The 22,978-nt window shown below is 46.8% G+C and overlaps 1 protein-coding gene across 2 annotated transcripts in view; it reads left to right on the forward strand.

Moving 5' to 3' along the window:
- The window catches only part of MSRA (methionine sulfoxide reductase A), a 440,787-nt gene extending 420,118 nt beyond the window's left edge, over positions 1-20,669 (forward strand). For both annotated transcript variants that reach the window (XM_028114363.2, XM_028114362.2), the window contains one exon: positions 19,906-20,669. In XM_028114363.2, the coding sequence (XP_027970164.1) occupies positions 19,906-20,070 (165 nt within the window). In that variant the 3' untranslated portion in view covers positions 20,071-20,669. The remainder of the gene's footprint in view (positions 1-19,905) is intronic.
- The last annotated feature ends 2,309 nt before the right edge of the window (positions 20,670-22,978 follow it).

Here is a 22,978-nt window from a genome sequence, read left to right on the forward strand (position 1 = left end):
TGGCAACCTCTTGTTTGGACCTCCTTTTATGGCCAGCTGAGCACTCCTTGAAATATATTGAAATATATCCAGGCTTCAGGCACCCAGGTGAGATTCATGCTGAGGATGGCCTTGAGTTTTGCCTTGTCAGATGTGACATTTTTTTTGTCATTTGTGAATGGGATAAACAAGCGTTCAATCTTTCCCAATGTGGAGGTTGATGTAACACACCTGTGTTCTCACATGCAGCCTTTCGTCAGCTCCCCTTGGTCCAGGCTCAGGGTGGGGGACAGATTTTAGGGTTGTGACATGAGTCAGCAAGACCAGATGGGGGCTTCTAACAACAGTCCAGGCAAAGGCTGGTGATGGCTGAGCCTGGAGCGTATCGATGAGGATGCGGTGGATTCGTGAACCATTCAGGATGTTGTGTGAAGACTTGCTTGATAAATATGATTTGCTGTAAGACATCAGAGAGGAGAGAGTTGATGATAACAATGAGGCGTATAGCTTGGGGCATTGGTGGCCGATGATGTTGGGTACCAAGCAGAAAAGAGGAACAGCTTTGGGAGAAGAGAAAGAATGGTTCCAGTTTTGGATGTGCTGTGTTTGAAGCCCTGGGGTGTGGGGTGAGTGGCAGGATTCTGTAAGCAAGTTAAGAGAAGGGTTGGGCTATGGTGGGGGACAGAAACATGGAGAGTGAGTCCTCCGTGGTCTAAACCACTCCACTCCACGTTGCCTGGAGTTTAGGATAATTTGTGTTTTTATTAAAATTCTTACTTGCTCATACTTGCTTCATACTTAGTTGCTCATTAAATTTATAATTGAATGCCTATTCTGCATCCTATGATGACTGGACTTCATTCTAGAATCCTGATCAGACACCAATTCTGAGAGTTTTATCTGTATCTAAATCTATAAGCTCCTCTGGCAACACAAAGATTCTGTGAGTGGATTAATAGGATTGCAAAGAAGAACCAACAGATATAAACCTCTTAGACTTTCAGTAAGATGCAGTGGGCACGCTGACAAGCTTCCATACCAGATTCTAATTTTGTTTCAAGGGTGATCATGAGATCAGGAGTGCAGCACAAAATCTGTGTTACAACACACAGGGCACTAGCTTACAGACAGCAAATAAAAGTCAAAGATAAACGGTCCCATCCCTGGGAGAAGTAGAAAAATCAAGGTGCTCAGGATCACTAACTTGCACCAGTCTTAGTTTATATCTTTACAGTGGTATTCAAAGGGAAATATGTAATCAAAGCATCCAGGTTTTCAGATGAAGCTAACCTCTTCCATCTTACTGAAAGCAGATCATATTCTACCATGGGCCAGCATATTGTTACATAGTGGCTGTGAAACACTTTTTAGTTCAGAAGGCAGCTACAGTGAGTGGTTAAGAACATTGGCTCAGGGGGCGCCTGGGTGGCTCAGTTGTTAAGCATCTGCCTTCGGCTCAGGTCATGGTCCCAGGGTCCTGGGATTGAGCCCTGCATTGGGCTCCCTGCTCAGTGGGGAGTCTGTTTCTCCCTCTCCCTCTGCCCTGCTTGTGCTCTCTCTCTCTCAAATAAATAAATAAAATCTTAAAAACAAAAGAACATCAGCTCAGGAGTTGGCCTGCCTGGGTTCAAACCCTGGCCCCCTCTTCTCTGTGCTGAGCGCCCTCCTCATAGAAATGGGTTGATAGGGGAAGAATGAAGGGGGGGAATCGGAGGGGGAGACGAACCATGAGAGACTATGGACTCTGAGAAACCAGCTGAGGGTTCTAGAGGGGAGGGGGTGGGGGGATGGGCTAACCCGGTGATGGGTATTCAAGGGGGCACGTTCTGCGTGGAGCACTGGGTGTTATGCACAAACAATGAATCATGGAACACTACATCAAAAACTAATGATGTGATGTATGGTGATTAACATAACAATAAAAAATTTAAAGAAAAAAAAAAAGAAATGGGTTGATAATCCTACTTGCAGCAGAGGGGCTGTTAGGAGGATTGCAGGAATAACACACGGGGCAGTGCCTGGCAGAGTCAATGCTCAAGAAATGCCAACTCCTAGCTCCTCACCATCTCTCTCCCTTTCCCCTATGTGCACATTCTATTCCTTGTCTTCCAGAAACATTGGCTTTTCCCTGGGGTCTTAATAGACCTTGATCAAGGTCTTTCTTCATGGAGACAGTCAAAGGAAGGAAGATTATCCTCCAAGGCCTGTGTCCAGGTTCTCCCCAGCAGTGCGGCCGATCTCACCCACTGCTACGTAACTGGTGACAGTCATAGGCAGACTGAGTGCTCGGCCAGGGCCACCAGCCCTCTCGTATGCAGAGTCTGGGCCATAGGCTGTGTCTTCAAAGTACCAGAAGTCTCCGTGACGTGTGACATCTTGAGTCACTCATTTGGTTGTGCCAGGGAAAAACAAGGAAGGGGAGAATGAGGCTTCAGTTAGTCAGGCTCTGGTTTTCCCCCCTTCTCTGGGCATAATCCCTGCACCTCAAGTTCCCACAGTATGACATTCCGAGGGCTTCTAAAGATCATAAGTATGAGCAGTGCCACTGAAGTGGAAATATTATTTCAAATATATAATCTCATCTATGCCTCCAAACAACACTGAGAGGTAGGTGCCTTGTCCCCATTTTACAGAAGAGATGGCTAAGCCTCAGGTCATGTAGTTGGGTAGGGCCAAGAGTAGAACTCAGACCCCTCTTGTCACCAACATCTGTGTAACCTTATCTACTTGAGAACCCCTGGAGATACTAGAAGGAATTTCTGATATTCAGAGATACAAAGTACTGCTTGCAATATATAGTGCCATTGTCTTAACTCTAGTTAGCATGGATGTATATTGCCTTAACCGGAAAGTGTGCCAATTACATTGTATTACCAAACTTAAGTTGTATAATTAGCTTCTGTTCCTGCCACCTTCCCTTGAGGGAGTTCCAGTTCTTCCACTGGTTCTGAGCCTGGAAGAAAATTAAAATTATGTTTTGGCAAAGAACACCCATAGCCTATTTTGGATTCTTTCTTTTTTATTTTCCCATTTCTTTCCTCTCTCCCTCCCTTCCCTTCCTTTCTTCTCTCAAAAAACACCCTGACTGTACTTCATTGCTTAAGAAGCTTAGACAGCCTGAACAGAGAGTCTTCATTAATCCAGACCCCTCCATCCTATCTCCGCTCGGGTCTTGTGTGTTCCTTTGTTATCGCGTTAGCAGTTAGGAGACATGAAGAGGCAAGAGTCCTCCAATGATGCCTACTTAGAAGTTAAGATGGTGTTGCCTGAAACCAGAAAGTAAAAACATGGCCAACACCTGCCGCCTCTGGGCCGCACACTGACAGTATCACAGGGAAATAGCCTTTTGCGGGCCGTCCTCCATTTACTCACACTGTGTCATTTTCAAGCTTTAGAGGAAACCCACAAAAGCTTCTTTTCTTTCTTTATTTAACATCATCGTTTATTCTATACCATGTGAGGCTGGAAACTAAAGCATTAAAGCAAAAATGTATCTTAAATGCATTTCCCCTTACAGCTTGTATTTTATTTTATAGCCCTATTTTTAGTTTCCTTTGATAATAAAAAAAAAAATTCCAATCATTTAATTCTGAGCCCTAGACAATACAGTGCGAGGTTATACAGATTGGAGCCCCGGGGAGAATTTCTGCATGCAAGCTGGCCGGCCTGTTTGCACTTGACAGATGTAACCTACTCCAGAGCAGAGAAAGTCTCAAGGGAGGTTTTAATTTCTTAATATTGAAATGAGCACAACTTTTATTGTCTTAATCAGTGAATAAAAAAACAATAAAGTTGCTAAGTCTCATTTTTTAAACTCCATGTAAGAGGATTTTAAGAAACTGCAATAGCTTTTTAAGTTACTGTTGAAAGTTCAGTTTTCTCTGTGTTCAAAAAGATTCTTCTGGAAGTTCTGCAGACAGTCATGCTGCAGTTAAGTGAAATCTTTTTCTTGGCTGTTCTTTTTTTTTTTAAAAAAGATTTATTTAATTTTGAGAGAGAGAGAGAGAGTGAGCAGGAGGGGCAGCGGGAGAGAGGAGAGAGAATCTCAAGCAGACTCTGTGCTGAGTGTAGAACCTAACTCAGGGCTCAATATCATGACCTGAGCCAAAACCAAGAGTCAGATGCTTAACTGACTGCGCCACCTTTCTAGGCTGTTCTATAGACACCTTTCCTTGGCAGGGAAAGGGTGTATGCTAAGATGTGCAGAGTGATTGTACTTTGTCTTTGAAGAGAACGTGATTTGGCCTTTACCACATTTCATGAGCTCGGAATACAGGAGTATCCATTTAAAATGGTAGCAGAAATCTTTTAATGCAAACTGCATTCTTTTAGAACGTGTGCTGCTTTAGGCAAGGAGTCATATCAAGGAATATTTCTGACTATGAATAAAGGAAGGATTTACTCGTGATAATTAGTGGCCTTTATACAGTTATAATGAACATGTTTCAACTGTTTGTATGAATCTTATACACTAAAAGCTGAGGTATCACGTGTAGTCATTCTTATGTATTTCTTAATTTAATCCAATTGAAAGCTATATTCTTAAAACAGAAAGTTTCTCAATATGCTATTCAATTCTGCTTCCCTAGTACCTAGTATGATTCCTTAATAGGGACACAGTAAATGTTTCTTGAAGTAAATCAGAAAGGAAAATTGCTCACGGAGCTGTGTGTGTGTGTGTGTGTGTGTGTGTGTATGTGTGTGTCTGTAGAGGGAAAGAGAGAGAGAGACAGATAGAGATATTATATCCAATATAAAACATTATGTCATAAATCTAGAGCCAAGATGCCCAATAGGAGCATACCAGGCTCTCAGGACAGGGTTATGCATTTGAAATCAAAACAGAACTTGGGAATATATAATGAATTCTCAAAATTTGACAAAAACAACAAACAAGTCAATTAAAAAATGGGTAAAAGATTTGAACAGACACTTCACCAAAGAAGATATACAGAAGGCAAATAAGAACATTAAACGATGCTTAACGTTATTAGTCATGAGGGAAATGAAACTGCCACCACATTGAAAGATTACCCTGTACCAGTTAGAATGTCTGTATTCAAATTAATGGCACTACCAAGTGCTGACAAGGATGCCGAGCAGCAGGAACTCTCAGCATTGCTGGTAGGAATGCAAAATGGTATAACCAGTTTGGAAAACCACTTGGAAATTTTTTTTATATCAAGTTTCATATACATTTGCCATGTGACCTGGGAGCCCCTCTTCTAGGTTTTTACCTAAGAGAATTAAGACTTATGTTCACTGCAATATCTATTCTTGGATGTTTATAGCAGCTTTATTCATAATAGCCCCAAACCAGAACAACCCCAATGTCCTTCAGTTGGTGAATGGATAACCAAACCACGGTTATGTATATACCCAGAAGGCCCTAATCTCCCACCTCTGCTTGACCTTGAGGCCTATGCAAGGAGGAGAGGAAGAGAAGGCTGAGCTGCAAACTGCTGTAGCCAGTAAGCTGTGTTTGCTCCAAAATACACACACCAGGCCAAAGGGTGGGAGACCATTGCTTCACGGCATTTAAGGAACCCTGTGCCCAATCATTAGCTGATCATTTGTTAACCAAGCAGAGATTTCAGTGGCCACACAGGAAAGGGCCACACAGACTTTATAGAATTAGCCCAAGAACATCCCTAAACAAATGAACTGCAGTAACAACCATAAACCAATGGGGAGGTTAGTCCGAGTTTCAGAGTTACCACATTATATTATTTAAAATGCCCAGTTTTTAAGGAAAAACAGTATGAGATAAAGAAACATGGAAGTAAGACTTACTAGACAAAGACTTTAGATCAGCTATTAGAAATATGCTCAAAGCACTGGGTGTTATATGCAACTAATGAATCATTGAATACTGTATAAAAAACTAATGATGTACTATACGTTGGCTAATTGAATTTAAATTAAAAAAAAGAAATATGCTCAAAGAACCAAAGGAAACCACATCTACAGAATTAAAGGAAAATACAAGGACACTGGTCTCAGCAAATGAAGACTAACAATAAGGAGATAGAAATGATCGAAAAAAGAACTAAATAGAAATCCCAGAACGAAGAAGAAATTCAAAGGAATAATAAATGAAAAAAAAATCACTGAAGGGGCAGAAGAAAGATGAACAAATAAAAATTCATTGAGATTATCCAATCTGCAAAACAGAAATGAACAAACTAAAAAAGATGGTGGTGGTTGCATCACTCTGAGACTATGCCACACAACACCACAGCATAAACTTTAAAAGGGGGAATTTTGTGATATGTGAACTACATCTCAATACAACAGTGATCTGAAAAAAGAAGCACAGTTCAGAGGAGGCTCCGGAGCACATGGCTCAGAAAGAGAACGTGATCCACAGGAGGGGCGGCCTCCTAGGTTAACCTCACTTACAGTTGGGGGATTTGAGGCCCGGATGAGGGAAACAAGATACCGAGTGCTGGTAATGGAAGAGACATGAATGTCTTTACCTGTTCCACAGTTCTGGTGACCAGCCAGACTTTCCTAGGTTTAGCACTGACAATCCCGCATCCTGGGAAGCCCCACTGCCCTGGGCAAATGAGGACAGTTGGCCACTCTGCCTGCAGTTCAAACTGGGATGAATCTCCTTTGCTGCAGCTCCGAATCACTGAAATCACACATAAATGAGAAATGGTGGTGTTCAGAAAAGTTCCTTTACCTTGCTGAATTCGGTGTTCTAAACTTACGCAGCTGGTATTTTGCTTTAAGTTCTTTTCTATTCAACCTCTTGGAATGAAGGATCTTTCCTTTTAATGAAATCTGCATTTCATCCGCAAGGTGAAAGCCAGTGTCCTTGGCTTCCTCTGAAAAGTGACAAGTGGATTCTTTTGTATACTAAATGCTAAGAAGATAGGAAAAAGAGAGGTTGTAGTGCATTGATTTCAGATATGAAAAAACAGAGTATAACTCCTTAGAGATATATACGGGGGGCGGGGGGAGGAGAAGCAGAGAGAGAGAGAGATCCATTTCCTGTCAAACTAAAAGCCATGAAAGTAAAACTCCTATAGGAAAAGTCATTTGAATTCCTTTTCAAAACCAGCAGACCTCAAAGGGAAGATCAAATCAGGAGAAACCAGCAGTCCTTGAATGCATGATTGATGTATGTCATCTTGTGGCTGGAGGAAGCACTGCTTTGGCTGGGGCAAGTGGACAGTGGCCCAGGTCAGCAATACAACCCCGAGCTGTTTCCCTGGTCCGCGGCTGAACTCCCCAGCTCAGTCGTTTTCCTTTCCAAGCCAAGCATGCAGCCCAGCTCGACCCAGCCTGGTGGGGCTCCATCTTTCAAGGCACGACATAGAGAAGAAGGAAGGACCCAATTTCTCTTGCACCCAGCAAATGATGCTTGGAATTTGTAAGGTATGGGGAGGTAAAAGATGACACCTAAGTATGGAAAAATAAGCAATAGCTACCTCCTTCCCCAGCATCCCCACCTTGGCTCAACGGGTCTTTAAGACGTTGCCGCAGGCCAGCAGGTGAACCTCAGAGGCATCTGCCAGCTTTGCCTGGGTTCAAGTCTTTCCTTTAATCTTGTAAAGTGCTTCTACATGTCACTGTGATTGCAGGGCAGAGCATGAACAAAAAGTGTATACTGAGTTACCTTAAATGGGAGCAAACAGAAAAAAAGGGACCGTAACCTCGATGCCTCCCAAGGCCATTCCCCATCTGCTTTCATCTCTTCCTGCTGTTCGGAGGGGTCCCTTCAGCTTTCCCACCTCTCCTCTCCAGGCCTTTCAGCCAATTCCCAATTCGACATCCGCCCCCTTCAGGACCCACCTTCCCAGCTGGGTTAATCTTTCCTTCCTCCGTGTATTCTAGCACAGTCCCTCTGCCTGGCACATGCATGCATGTCCTGGCTCTTTTGGCAGAATTCTGACCTCCCAATGGATGGACAGTGATCCTCTTCATGCCCCAGCATGTGGGTGTGGCTCCCACTTTGTCCCATTTTGGCTGTCATGCCACACCCACAGGCAGTCACGTCCTCACTATACAACCCGACTCCATCTCTAAGCCACAGACTCATCACAGGGAGGTTTGTCTTCTTCGGCTTACAGCGCCCGCCAGCGCCTAGCGCAGTGCCTGCTACATGGTAGGCACTTATGTTGTAATGGCTCACATACCCGTCATTGCCCCACTCTGGGGAGGGCTGCCCCGGGCTGCCTGTACATGCCTAATGCCTAGCACAGTCCGTGATTGCTGAAGTCAGTTAATTAAGTGGAGTTGGAGAGTTAAAAATGTATTTGCAGAGAAGTGCCCGGCCTACACGGAGCTGTGCCTGCCCTCCATGACGCTTCAGCGTCATAACCCAGACCAGGGAAAACCAGGCACCTGTAACAGAAGGAATAGACTATTCTGTGCGGGGACTGTGCTCTAGATTGCCATTGCCCTCGTGCCAGGAGCCGGGGTGATGGAGCCACCACTGGCTGGAGCTGTGCTGGCCACTGGCTGAACGGGAAAAGCTCATACTGGCACTGGGCAGCTTCTGCCCAGAAATAGCATAGGTCCCCCCACCCCATCACGGCCTGACCAGAGCCGGTCACACGGGCAACCTGACTTCCAGAGGGAGGGCAGAGGATGTTGGTGGCCACTAATAGAGTCTGCCATGCTTGTCTGCTAGAACACAGCTTCTCAAATTCTAATGTGCACCTGGGTCATTTGGAGATAAGTTTAAAATGCAGATCCTGATTCAGTCGGTCTGGAGAAAGGGCCAGATTCTACATTTCTGACAAGCTTCTGGCCCATTGTCCACCCTCTGAGGAGCAAGCGTAAACCTTTGGATCCTTACTGGCCAAATTGAGCCCTCTCTCTTTTCCCTTTCTTAGCAGAGGCTTGTAGCTCTGTCATTTTGTGTGGCAAACCAGGAACAATAGCCTCACTGGTTAGAAGACACTTGTGATTTACCTCAAGGGTGAGGGGGGACACAGAGAAATAGCTAAGGAAAGCCATTAACCGCTCCACATAACTGCAGAGTCCAGGGAAGGACAGAGCACAGGGATGCTGTAGCTGTTCTAAGAAGGCCAAACTCATTCCAGCTAGAGGCCACCATTTGCATAAGCAGGTTTTGTAAATGGACCGAAATAGATCTAATTGTGTCACCTTCTTTCTACTTTGCCTCCTTAGTTTCACTGGAAGGGTCAGTGCAGCCCTGATTGGGCCTTATGAAGGCTCTAGCCCCTCTGAGCGCTCACCTTGTCAATGTCACATCCTTGTTCCCCGAGCCCTGACTTGTCCCCCTTGCATATGGTAACGGTCACCGATGGACTCACAGGGGCTGATTCCGTGGTGCCAGAGCCTGGGGCTCCTGTCCTTTCAGGGTCCTCTGTGGTGCAGAACATGAAGAGCCCTACCACTGTGGGCAGGGGCAAACGGCTCCCTGCACACCTGCAGATGTGTGGGTGCTCTGTGCTCTCCTGAACTGGAAACGCATGAGTCCCTGCTCATCTTGGAATAGATGGTGTTTTTCTTTCTAGTGGTTTTATTTAAAAGCCATGCCAGTCATTTTGCATCCCTTCCCAGAAGTTTTGATTGATGGCAATCTGGTCAGCTAGAAGCTGCCAATGGAGTAAAACTGCTGACTTGGGCATTGGCATTGATGGAGCTTGTTAAGCCCAAATGGGGTGTGCGTGTGTGTGCGCGGGTGTGTGTGTGTGTGTGTGTGTGTATGTGTGTGCACGCAGGATGGAAACATAGCATGGGATTTGATGGAATTAGATCTGGAAAGAACTGAAGGGGGTCTCTCAGTTCAGAAAGGGAAAGCAGGAACCAAAAAGGGGGCTATGCCTCGTCCATGCTCCCTGCTGCCACTAGAGGGCAGAGTGAGGAACAGAATCCAGGTCTTCTGCATTTGCTTGGATCAAACTTAATGAGACTTTATAAAAATATGAATTGAATGAGGTTTGAACTGCAGTTACCTTCCTCCTTTCCTGGTGACTTGCTCATTAGCAACACAGCCATTTCTCAATGGGCCTTCAAACTATGATTGAAAGTAAGGACATCATCTTGAAAATGTTCATTGCTGATTGGATATACCTGCATGTTTCTAGAACCCTGTGGATGGGGAATGGGCACGTACCATGATGACTTTGAACTTGGTGGCCCCATCTAAAGGTTGTGAATATGGGGCTCATGGGTCAACTCCAGAGGGTCACAGAAACCTTCAAAATTATAAGCAAATATTTGATTGTGAGTTTATGTGGAAAGAGTGTCCATAGTGTTTATTAGATCCCCAAGTAAATCCATGACCCTCTAAGATGTTAAGAACCACTGCCACAGATTCAAGTTTCTTTACAGTGATACATTTTCTAAAAAGCAAAAGGTGTCTATAGGTTACTTCATCTAAGGTGGGGTTGAATGTATATCACACAGCATCCTCCCGGGCCCTCGTATACACATGCATATGAGTGCACACTCGCATGCCTAAGTGTGCACACACACCTCTCCCACACACATGTGCACTACACACATGTGTTAGTGTCTCTAGAGCCAATGTCCTCTCTTCCCTCCCTGCCCTGATGTGTAGAATTCGAACAGAAGGTTCTTAGTGGGTTCATATTTACTGTTTCTACCTCAGACATGCTGCAGAGCAGAACAGACTCAGCTGTCCGGGGTCTCACTTCCCCTGTGTTCCCAAATTCAAGGGACAGTATGTAGGTGGGAAGGACCATGGAATCCAGAGCAGAACAGACCTGTATTTTTTTTTTAAAGATTTATTTATTTATTTATTTGACAGAGATAGCGAGATAGCGAGAGAGGGAACACAAGCAGGGGGAGTGGGAGAGGGAGAAGCAGGCTTCCGCCGAGCAGGGAGCCCGATGTGGGGCTCGATCCCAGGACTTTCTGAGCCACCCAGGCACCCTGAACAGACCTGTATTCTAGTCCCAGACTCACAACTAACACTCTGGGCACATGAACATGAGCATGGGCTTTAACTTCTTTGAGTTTCCTTGTGGGTAAACCTATGTCAGAAAGATGGTCTCTCCACCCCTGCAGGACAGCTGGCATGATGAAATAAGAAAATGAAAGAGAAAGCACCCTACCGCTTATATCTGCCCCACTCGCGGGGTCCTGCCAACTTCTCCTCTGACTTCCATTGAAAAATCGATATGGAGCCTGGCACTTAAAACACAAACTCCGCTTTCCTGACACTTTGAGTAGGTCTCCTGTCATCTCTTAGAATCAGGTGATCCTTGGGAAGTTGTGGCATTTGCTATTTGGAGGGCATCTGTCCTTCTGAGTGAATGGGAGGCAGACAACCCCAGCTTTCTCCCTATTTGGTGACCTTAAAGGAGCTGTCCGTGTTAGTTTTCTGTCTTGGTAATGCAATCGTTGGCACAGGGAATCCGATGAGGTGGGACAAGGAGAAGAGTAACCGGCCACAGGTTTGGAGGGAGTCTTTTCACTGTTGTACTCCTTGGGCGCTTCTTTGGAGGAGTTTAGCATCCTAACAGGAAGCTACTGAAAGAAGCAGGCCAGGACGTATCTAAGTAACTGCTGTGGGATGTGCTTGTCATGCAGCAAAGTATAGTATTTGATAGCTAAAAAAAAAAAAAAAACAATGGGAAGCGACCCAAGTTTCACTGATGAATGAGTAGACAAACAAATGGCCTCTTATTCGGCCTTAAAAAAGGAAGGATGTTCGACACAGGCTACAACATGGATGAACCTTGAGGACATGATGCTGAGGGAAAGAAGCCAGTCACACAAAGACAAATACTGTGATTTCCCCTTACATGAGGTAACTAGAGTAATCTGATTCACTGAGACAGAAAATACAGTGGGGATGCCAGGGGCTATGGGATGGGAGGGATGGACGGTTATTTAATGGGCAAAGAGTTTTAGTTTTGCTCTACGAACAGTTCTAGAGATTAGTTGCACAACAACGTGAATGTACTTAACACTGAAAAATAGTTAAGATGGAAAATTTGAAGTCATGTGTATTTTACCATGATTTTTAAAAAAGCAAAGTCAATGAGATGACCTAAGAAATCTACATCACACATTCTGAGTTCCAGGGATGTGAGCAGGGTTGGGGGGAGAGTTTGATTCCAATATAGGATGATCCATGTTTAGAATTCTTTTGGAAATTTTGAAATGATACATATCCCTCTCTAAGGGAAAGTCACATCCTCATCTGGCCAGCTGGGGCAGTGTGCCTTATTGTAATAATGGAAATGCTCAGGAACTGGGGGTTCTAGTCCTATCTCTGCAGCTTACTGGTGAGTGGCTTTAGACAAGCTTTCTCTCTCCTTGGGCTTCACTGTCCTGCGCTAAGCATTAAGAATAATAATTCCTCCCTCTTACAGTTAGTGAAAGCCTCACATTGACTAGAGTGTGTGAGGAAGCCCTTTGGAGACACTGCAACTCAGGATGAATGCCTTGATCTGTTCACCTGATCTGTCTTGATCTCCTAACCTGGTCTGCTGATGCTCCACCGTAGCCAGCGTCACTGTGACCGCCAGGCTGTGCTTTCTCAGCGTGGTCTAAGAGTCCTTTCCATGCAATATGTTGAGTATACTTGGGCACTCAGAAAAATCTCAGTGAAGCTAATAATAAGCTTGCTAGCAGGTTGCATTAAGCAGAACGGTCACGTGTTCATTAATTTTATTAAAAGAAAGGCTTCCTGCCAGCAGCTCTGGAAAGATGGGTGGGGCCCAGGGCCCTTCTGTTGGCAGAACATCTATAAGGGAGTGGCCCGGCAACTTTCTCAGATATTTGTGGTGTTTGGCAGGGGGGCGGGGGGAGGCACTGGAGACACCTGTTTGGGGGAGGGAACTCTGCCGTAGCTTGTTGATGATCACCTCTTTTTCTTGCCCCCCAGAGGTCAACTGCGCAGCTGTAGGAACAGGGAGAGCATGGTGGATGTATGTGGAGACCTATTTTAGGAGGGCAGTGTGGGTGGGCTAGCTGTCCTCCAGCATGGGGTCTGAGGGCAAAGGAAGCCAGTGTTATCATGTAGTTAAAATGTGCCAGAGTGCCATGCGCTTTTTGTGCCTTTTCTGGGATCCTCCTAGTAGCAGCAAGCTAGGTATTGTGCCCATTTTACATATAGAAAAACTGCTTCTGGGAAGAACAGGTTGTAGGAATAAAGGCACAGGGGACTTTCTGGGGCCATCTAAGGAAAAGGTGAAGTAAGAATCTGTGAGAAAAGCATGACTGATCGATTTTATTAGGTGACCTTCCAGAGATTTCCTGGATCCAGGTGTCACACAGATGTAGGTTATTTTAGTTGGGTCCCACTTCCCTCCAAAAATATCAGCAAGAAAAAAATTGCCACAAACAAGAAGCTTTGGATAATTATAATGGAGTCAATAAGAGTAAGAGACAGAAAAATGAGGGGTAGGGGAGTCAGGCCCAGATCATTCCTTCCTCTGGAGCTGGTCCTGGTTGAGGAACCCAGCAGAGGGGGCATGCAGGGCTGGCTTTCCATGTGGCAGTGGGGACCGAGCCCTAGAGCCTGGGGAAGGGGAAGACTAGTTGAGCCCTGGGGTTTGACCAGTGAGAGAGTGACTTCCTGGCAGCATTATAGTGGAGTTTTAATTTTTTTTTTTTTGTATATTTGAGTATAGTGGATGCACAATGTTACATTAGTTTCAAGCGTAAGACATAGTGATTCAGTAAGTTTCTACATTCTGCTGTGCTGATCACAAGTGTAGCTACCATCTACCACCATACAATGCATCACAATATCATTCACTATATTCCTTAGCTGTGCCCTTTATTCCCGTGCCTCACTCAGTCCATGACTGCAAGCCTGTATCTTTCACCCACCTTCACCCATTTTGCCCAGCCTCCCCATCCCCCTCCCCTCTGGCAACCATCAGTTTGTTCCCTGGGTTTATAGGTCTGATTCTGGGTTTTGTTTGTTTATTCACTTGTTTTTCTTAAATTCCGCATATGATTGAAATCATGTGATATTTCTCTTTCTCTGACTTATTTCACTTAGGATAATACTTCCCAGGTCCATCCATGTGCTCACAAATGGTTTGAACTCATCCTACTTTATGGCTGCATAATACTCCACTGTGTGTGTGTGTGTGCATGTGTGCGTGTGTGTCTGTGTACCACATCTTCCTTATCCATTCGTCTATTGATGGACACTTGGGCTGCTTCCATATCTTGACTATTGTAAATAATGCTGCAATAAACATAGGGATGCATATATCTTTCAGTGTTTTGGTTTTCTTTGGGTAAATACCCAATAGTGGAATTATTGGATCATATAGTATTTCTGGTTTTAATTTTTTGAGGAACTTCCGTACCATTTTCTGCAGTGACTGCACCAATTTAAATTCCCACCAACAGTGCACGAGAGGGTTCCTTTTTCTCTACACCCTCTCAACATTTGTTATTTCTTGTCTTTTTTATTTTAGCCATTCTGACAAATATAAGGAGATAATTCATTGTGATTTTGACTTGAATCTCCCTAATGATAAGTGGTGTTGAGCATCTTTTCATGTGTGTGTTGACCATCTGTATGTCTTCTTTGGAGAAATGTCTGTTCATGTCTTCTGCCCTTTTTTAAATTGCATTATTTGTTTTTATGGTATTGCATACGTTCTTTATATATTTGGATATTAACCCCTTATGAAACTGGGCCACGTTCGAACACTATGCACAGAAAAGAAACTCAAAATGGATTAAAGATCTAAATGTGCGATCTGAAACCATAGCGGAGGTTTGAGCCAACCTGGCGGTCACTTTGACCAGGCAAGTCCTTGATGACCTGCATTCACTCCCCATACCACAGGGTGGCTCTGTAGAGCCCGAAGGAAGAGCACAGGCTTCTGGGGAGCATCAGCCTGGTGCTGGAGGCAGGGGCCCGTAGCCTGGGAGCCCCTCAGGGATTCGAGCTGCCGGGACTTCTGTGCTTCAGGCCAGAGCATTTACTGCAGCTGCTTTCAGCTCTTTATCTGCTGTGATTTTCCTATGGGCAACAGACTTTCATGGGTACAGCCTCCTTTTTAGAAGATACCAGCAAACTTTGTAGGTGATGTGATTCATCATCTCTGTCATCGGGAATGGTACCATCGGCGTGGGCCCCCCGTCATAGACAGTGGAAGAGACCACACAGTTGTGGCTTATGTGCCACCCCAGTTTAACTCTCCTGACACTCCCTTCCCTCCCACTGTAGTGGGCAAGAGAGCTGCAGTGGTGCTTGGATTGGGATAGCCCTCCAGCTGCCCTAATTCATGGAGGAAAAGTAAGTTTCTCAGAAACATCGATACATTAGCCATTATTAGTAGCACATGATTCATGACACCCCCATAACTGATTGGGGCATCTGGTGTAGGCGATGCTATAGGAGAAGACTGAGGTGCACCACCAGCCCCTGCACAGCTTGTGCATGGGGCCAAGTGGACTTTGGGGGCCAGAGGGAACATCTGTAACCCAGTCTTCATCTCTCACTTCCTGCTGCTCTCCATGCCCCCCCATTTCCCCCTCCCCACCCCCAGAAGAGTGAACAGGCTTTTCAGGAGCTGTCAGAGATGCTGAGGTCATCCTTCTAGGCAAAATGGTTGGTCCCCCCTGTGTGGACACAGCCACTGCACTGCCACAGTCTAAAGAGTAAACCTACCTATGGAATTGGCCAGGCGTCTGTGACAAGGAGAGTGACAGCCTGAGCTCCCTGGTCCCCAGTCTCCCTCTTGAGGTTCCTTTCCAGGTCCCCAAGGAGGTGTTTGGGCTTGAGGCAGCAGCAGGAACCCAAGTAGAAGCCCCTAAGGTGAAGAGAATCCCCAAGAGATCCCAAGACTCAACTGTTTTTTTAAAATTCATTCAGTCATTCATTTTGTATGAAGCACTGAGATGAGGTAGAGGAACAAGACAGTCCATACTCTCGAGCACACGGCCTAGTACGTGTATTGCCAGAAGGGAGAGGGAGTGGCTTAGAGAAACAAAGGACGATTGTAGTATAATGTCATAAGTGCTAACAGGGACAGTCCTTCTGTGGGAGCCTAGAAGCTGGAGTCACTTCTGCCTTATAGACTCAGGAGTGGTTTTATAGAGGTGGGGACATTTGATCTCAGTGCTGAGAGATGGGTAGGAGCTCACGTGATAGGAAAGAGAAGAAAGAGCATTCCATGGAGGTTGTGTGCAAGGGAATGGAATGTTCAGGAAATCTGTAAAGTTTAATATGACCCACAAAAACGGTTCTCAGAGAAGGAAAGGAAAGAGTTAGAAAAAGATGAGGGACATGAGGCTGAGGAGGTGAAGCAGAACCCAGCTTGGAAGGGCGGGTGGGTTCTCCTAAGGGATTGGGGAAGGCCTCGCTGCCTGGTTTAAGGAGGTGCCATTACCAGCAATAATCAGCCCTGGTCCCGAGTCCCGTTCTCTGCAACCCTGTAGCTTAAACAGTGCAGAGGAAAGGCCAGAGTGAAAGAGCAAAGAGGACTGGCAAAGCCGGCCGGCACCGACCAGGTCTGAAGCAGATGGGCTCCCCGGACCCCCATCACTGCGTCCGGCCGTGTGTGTCTGGTGAGCCCTCTCCAGGAGACAGGCCTGGGGGCGCTGCGGAGACTGACCTGCCCCCACAGCCTTGCGTGTGAGAAGGCAGACGTGAGGGATATGAGGAGGGGGAAAACGAGACACTGGTTAGGATTTGGAGGTTCCTGCTCCCTCTGCTTTTACATCCAGTTTCTTTCATGTGTTTTTGTCCCCCCTCCCCAGTTTTAGAGTGAGCCTTAAGGACAGACACAGCCCTGTGCTCAAGGATGGCCTCAGCCTAGAGGCTGGCCGGCCCAGAGCAGAGGGGGCCGTGTTGACCCCAGGCCCCGTGGTTCCGGCAGGTGTCTCCTACCCTAACAAGAATGAGCCAGAATGTCCCAGCTTAACAGGAGGTGCAGGAGGGCAACCTGGAGCTGTTTTCTGTGGGTTTTCATCACTGTTTATTCTTGTTTCCTGGCAAATAAAAGTGAAGTGTCTGCCATCTTGTGGCAGAGGCCGGGTACTGCCTGGGCCCCCACAGTCACCTTCCCACTACTCCCCCAAAGGGGTGCTGGTCTGCTGGGGTGGGAGCTGGTGTGGAGAGGAGGAGGGAGCCTGGGCAGGAGTGCTCACTGGCACTGGCCTCTCCGCCTCAGTGAAGAAGCTTCTAGAGTCAGTGGCTGTGAACCCCAGGGCCTCGGGAAGGCCATCCTTGGGCATACAAGGAGGATGGCCACTTGTGAAAGAGAAACAGGGTGAGTCGTGTGTGAGATCCCCCTCAGAGAGGACAGAGCCTGGATGGGGATGAGGCAAGTGCTTGGAGACCCAGGCAGACCCAGGAGCTGGGTCCCGGCCCTGAGAGTGAGGGACAGAGAAAGGCGCAGAGGATCTTGACAGTGGGTAAGCTCTTGTGCAGTGTGGCCATAGCCAGGAAACTTTCGAGGTCCAATATGAGGTCCCATCAGAATATGGAAGACTCACGTCAGCCTGCATGCGATATCTCGGGTAAGAACCGGAGGGGAGCGTCTCTCCATACATGGTGTCTGCTACAGTGTGACTGCATGAGCTCTCTGAGGGCAATCCCACGTGCACATGATTTCTGGGCTCCTGACCAGTGAGGGTGTCAACTCCACTGGTAAAGCTGGGCCCCTTTTATTTGGTATTTGAATGCAGCTACAAGAAACAGATTATTTTAAATCACTCCTAGAAGTTCTCTGCCTCTCTCAACTCGGGCCAGGAAAGTCAAGTCATGACCTTATATCCTGTTCTTTCTACGAGCTCTCGAGGGTGGCCTGAAGCAGCCAGCACACCACATAGACCTCGTGCTTTATCGTCTTCACCAGAATAGTCCACTGCCACAGCCACCTAGGGTCCCAAAGCCTTCCTACAGTGGATGTTTCTTCACAAACACTAGCCGTAATTTAAGTAAATGCCGACTACACCCCGTGGGCACTGACCTGCTCCCCAGTCACAGTGAGGCCATCTCTAACTCTAAATCTGGCCAGGACAGTTAACCCTTCCAGAGTCTCATCCTCACGGAGGTTTTGGTCCCTGAAAACAATTCTGGAACCCATTGCTGTGTTAGTTGGAGTTCAGTCACGGAGAGAGAGTGTTCAAGGTGTTTCAAGCAGGAGGGTGGATTTTACAAAGGGAAGTGATGCTTCCAGAGTCGTTAGAAAGGCTGTCTGAGGGAAGGTCAGGGACCAGCACCACTGCCTTTCAGGATCCCAAGAAGGTACCGAAATCGCTAGAAGTCATTGCTGGTGACTTTGCCTGAGGCCGACCGTCCACGATTGTCAGGGTGAGCTGGCAGAGTCTCCGTCTGTTCTTTGGAGAGAACAGTGCCCATCTTCATGGCTGCACCTTGCAAATAATGGCCTCTCTTCTGCCCAATTTCATGTGTGCTTCTCTCATTGGTGAAATCTCAACTGGACTGCCGCCGGCAATAGAGTCTGGGAAATGTAGTTTTCCAAGCTTCCAGCTTCTGCAGTATCAGGGCGAGCTGAGAATGTCAGGGATCAAGACACAATCTCTGACGGGCGCTTTTAAATATGGATGATAATAATAGTCCTTCCTTCATATGGCTGTTGGGAGGCTAAAATTAACACTGTGAAGTCTTTGCACAGAGTGTGGCATATGGTAAGCCCTCGATAATTGCTCGTTTACAAAAAATTGTCAAAACTGAAGTCAGAATGGCTCCTCGTTCTCATTTCTAACCCCTGTAAGGAAACTGGCTGCTTCCGAGCTCTGGGGTCCAACCGCCCGCCTTGGCATGGATCCTGTGCCTTACCATCCTGGGCCTGCTTGGCGTTAGATCCTCAGTCTGCCTCATTCTGGCTCAGAGGGCTGGGTGGAGACTCAGGAAGAAGGGGAAAGTTCTCTGGGAGAAAACGGCAGCAGTGAATCATGCCGAATGTTAATACCAGAGTCCCCTTGCTCTGCAGAGGGGAGGACTCCATCTCAAATGGACCAACAGTCAAAGACTGGCCAGATCCTCATGCGAGCCCAAGTCGGGGCTCTGCCTGGCACTTCAGGACCAAATCGAATCTGCAAACCCGGGGTCGGGTCTCTGTAGCCTTGTGCCCAAATGTCCCGAGCAGCCTGCAACAAGGAAGAATTAGGGCACAGCTGAAATCCAAAAGGGAAAGGAAACGGGCTAAGATCCATGGGGAACAATGTCTATTTCTTAATCTGTCTCCTGCCCCAAATAGCTCCGCTCTCCTCCCCCACTTGTGTTTACGTGTCTGTTTCTTTCCCTGGCAGCAGATGACACCAGGCCTTAAAGTAGGTCACAGAGGGCGGTGAGGAGCCCACAAAGGCCCTCAGGCCACGTCCTCCCCTGACTTCAGTCCCCAGGCTCCCGGGGCTGGAGTGGCAGAGCACAGACCCAGACGACCCCGTGCTGTCCAAGGCCCCCAGGCAGCGCCCGAGCTCCCTAGAACCCCAGCGCGTGGGGGTTCCTGGGTCCAGCCTGGGAGTGGGCAGGGGGCCTGTTCGGAGCCGGCAGCAGAGGGGACAGCACTGGGCTGGGGCCGCAGCCCTGCCAGTCCCATCCTGCCCCTGCCCCTCCAGCCCCTCCTCCCGCAGCCCTGCTCCAGTGCCCTCAGGGAGGCCCATTCTTCCCAGGACAGCCAGGCAGCCACATGGCCCTGCTGTTTTCCCCGGGAAGCCCTGGGGCCCCTTCCACACAGACCCCAGGGCCCAAAGCAGGGCTCCCAGCCCGCTCCGGGGGCATCGCTGGTGTGATGGGTAGAATGCAAATTACCGAATCAGAAAACTGGATTTCAGGCCCCAGTCACCTGAGGCACGGGGCGCTAGAAGCTTGCCCAAAATAACCCAGCTGGGAAGCGGCAGAGCTCGGGCCCACAAGGACCCACTGGCACACCCCAAGCCCCCCGCGTCTGCCTCCCTCACGCCCCGATCCTTCAGACCCTGTCTGCCCAGCATCCAGTCCTCACGGCGCCTTTCTCTCCGCAGGTTCTTTCGGAGCACGGCTATGGCCTGATCACGACCGACATCCGGGAGGGCCAAACCTTCTACTACGCGGAGGAGTACCACCAGCAGTACCTGAGCAAGAACCCCGACGGGTACTGCGGCCTCGGGGGCACCGGAGTGTCCTGTCCACTGGGTGTTAAAAAGTAATTTCTCCCCATGTGGTCAGCCCTTGAAGTCACAGCCAAAATGCTTTCAACAAATTGGGCAATGCTTTTGTGGCTCAGGTCAGTGGCTTTTTAAAGTGCACAAAGCGCGAAGGCATTCAGGAAAATCTGGTTTAATGAGATCTGATTACATGAAGTGCAATGGCAGGTTGATAACATGCAGTTTATCTTCTACTGAGTTCCGGTGGGAGTGGAACTGTGACATTGTTTGGATCGCTTGGGGTCTGATTGAGGATCATGAATACGCTGTGCTCGGTCTTCTTGGGCCTGGGTGCCTGCCACGGAAGCTGGGGAAGGAAGCTGGGAGATTGTCAGACAAGATAAGGCATTTGGACACGGGAACTGTGCCCTGTCCCACCTCGCATGCCCTCCAGTGCCTTAAAATCTGCAAACATTTATAGCCTCAATGAATCATTCACTGCAATATTTTGCTCGACTGAGCCTAGATGCACAGGGGGCTTTCTCTCTTTTTCAGCCCTCCTGGGGCAGGGAAAAGATGCAAGTTAGCTCTATGAATTCTAATGCTTTGCTTACAGCTATGAGAAATGCTTGTTCTAATAAAAGTCTACAGTCTAATACAAACTGCCTCGTGTCTCATCTGTCTTTTACTTTTTAGGCAGGATATTTCTAAGTATTGTAAGATAAAAGCCTCTCAACGACTTTCCCCCAAATGGAAAATATGATTGAAATTTTTGGAAAACAGGTACACACCTCTGGCTCCTGGTAACTTTGGTGATGATAGCTCTTTGCTGCACGCCTGTTACAGCCGCCACATCACGTGCTCTTCTAATTAAAACAGATGTGCAAGCCCTGCCCTTAAAGAGCCTTTATATTCAAGACAAGGGGTGAGAACATAAGCAATCAACACGCAATCACACGGACAAATAAGATCATCACAGGTCCTGACAGGTGATGTGAAGATGATGGATAGGATAGGGTAAGTTGTGTCTAGGGGCTGAGGAATTACCTACAGAGAGGTTTGGTCTACACTGGTCAGGGAAGGCCTGTGGGGGTGGAGAAGGAAGTTAACTGAATGATGCAAAGGAGAAATACAAACATCAGGAAGGAGAGCAGAGCTTTGGGGGCAGGAGACAGTTATGAAATACATTGTTCCCCGTGGATTTAACATGTTTCTTTTCCTTCTTGGATTTCCTCTGTGCCCTGAGGCACTGTGGAAAAATTAAAAATAGAAATACCATATGATCCAGTAATTCCACTACGGGATATTTACCCCAAGAAAATGAAAACGCTAATTCAAAAAGATATATATAGGGGCGCCTGGGTGGCTCAGTTGGTTAAGCGTCTGCCTTCGACTCAGGTCATGATCCCAGGGTCCTGGGATCGAGCCCTACACTGGGCTCTGTGCTCAGCAGGCAGTCTTCTTCTCCATCTCCCTCTCCCCCTACTCGTGCTCTCTCTCTCTCTCAAATAAATAAATTTTTAAAAAGATATATATATTAAATATATATATTCCCTTTGTTTATCACAGCATTATTTGTAATGGCCAAAATACAGAAGCAACCTAAGTGTACATTGATAGATGAATGGTGAGGAGGATGTGATTGATGTGTACACACACACACCTGCACACGCAACGGAAAGTTATGCAGCCGTAAAAAATGGTGAGATCTTGTCATTTGCAACATGGACAGACCTAGAGGGTATTAGGCTGAAGAAATAAGTCAGAGTGAGAGAGACAAATACCCTGTGATTTTACTCATATGTGGAATCTAAAAAACAAAACAAATGAATAAAGAAACAAAAAGCAGAAACAGGCCCATAAAACCAAACAGGCCCCCAAAACAAATTAGTGGTTGCCCGACGGTACAGGAATGGCCAAATGGGTGAAAGGGAGTGAGAGGTAGGGACAGACTTCCAATTATGGAAAGACTAAGTCACGGGGATGAAAGTACAGCCCGGGGAATATAGTCAGTAGTGGTGTATGGTGTCAGATGGGAGCTACCCTTGTGGCGAGCACAACAGAATGTACAGTTGTCGAATCACTGTGTGGTACACCTGAAACTAATGTAACATTGTGTGTCAACTATACGTCTATTAAAAAATTATTATTAAGAGGAAGAATACATACATGGAGTAGATATGCCTAATCAGTCTCAGCGTCCCCATTTTGGTTGCCTGCAGGAAAACCTTTCCACATCGAAGAGCCAGAAAGTATAAATGGCCCATGACAGGGAGAAATTTGTAGTGTTTGAGAAATTCTTGCCAGGGGGGCTGGAATACTGTGATTGACGAAGAATATTGGAGAGAGGTATCTGAGAGGTAGGAAGAGCCAGGTCGTGCAGAACCTTCGAAGAACGTGTTATAATGGAACTTGTTTGTTTGTTCTGTTTGATCATTGACAGCCATTGGAGGATTTTTAAATTTCTCCTTTTTTTTGTACAGGCTGAGCAACTAGAGGGAAGGTGGAGTTATTTACTTGTGAGGGAGGAGACAAGAGGAGAGATCAGTGAATGAATCCATTTTGGCCACACAAAATTTGAAGTGCTTCTCAGGCATCCTCATGGAAATGTGAGGGAGGGCAGTTTGCTGTGCAGTTCTGGAGCCTGGGAGGGATCTGAGAAAGATAAATTTAAGAACCACCAGTATATAGATGACATTTGAAGCGTGAAACTAGATCATCTAGGAAGGAATGTAGAGGGGGAGAGGGGCTCAGAGGATTAAATGCTGGGGTGTTCTGACATACGGAGATCTGGTAAAGGAAGAGCAAAGGAATTTCCGAAGTGACATTTGAAGGAGGCACATAAGGATTTGTGTCCTTGCAGTGAAAACTAAGCACAGATGTATCCCCCAAGAACTGAATAATGATCGGAATGATGCAAAAGAGAAATGCAGATGACGCATCATGAGTCTGGGTTAAACTCAGACCAACT

Source organism: Eumetopias jubatus, unplaced genomic scaffold (genome assembly GCF_037043125.1).
Source record: "Eumetopias jubatus isolate StellerSeaLion01/CBP00866 unplaced genomic scaffold, mEumJub1_p1.0 scaffold_2, whole genome shotgun sequence".
Taxonomy (NCBI): Eukaryota; Metazoa; Chordata; class Mammalia; order Carnivora; family Otariidae; genus Eumetopias; species Eumetopias jubatus.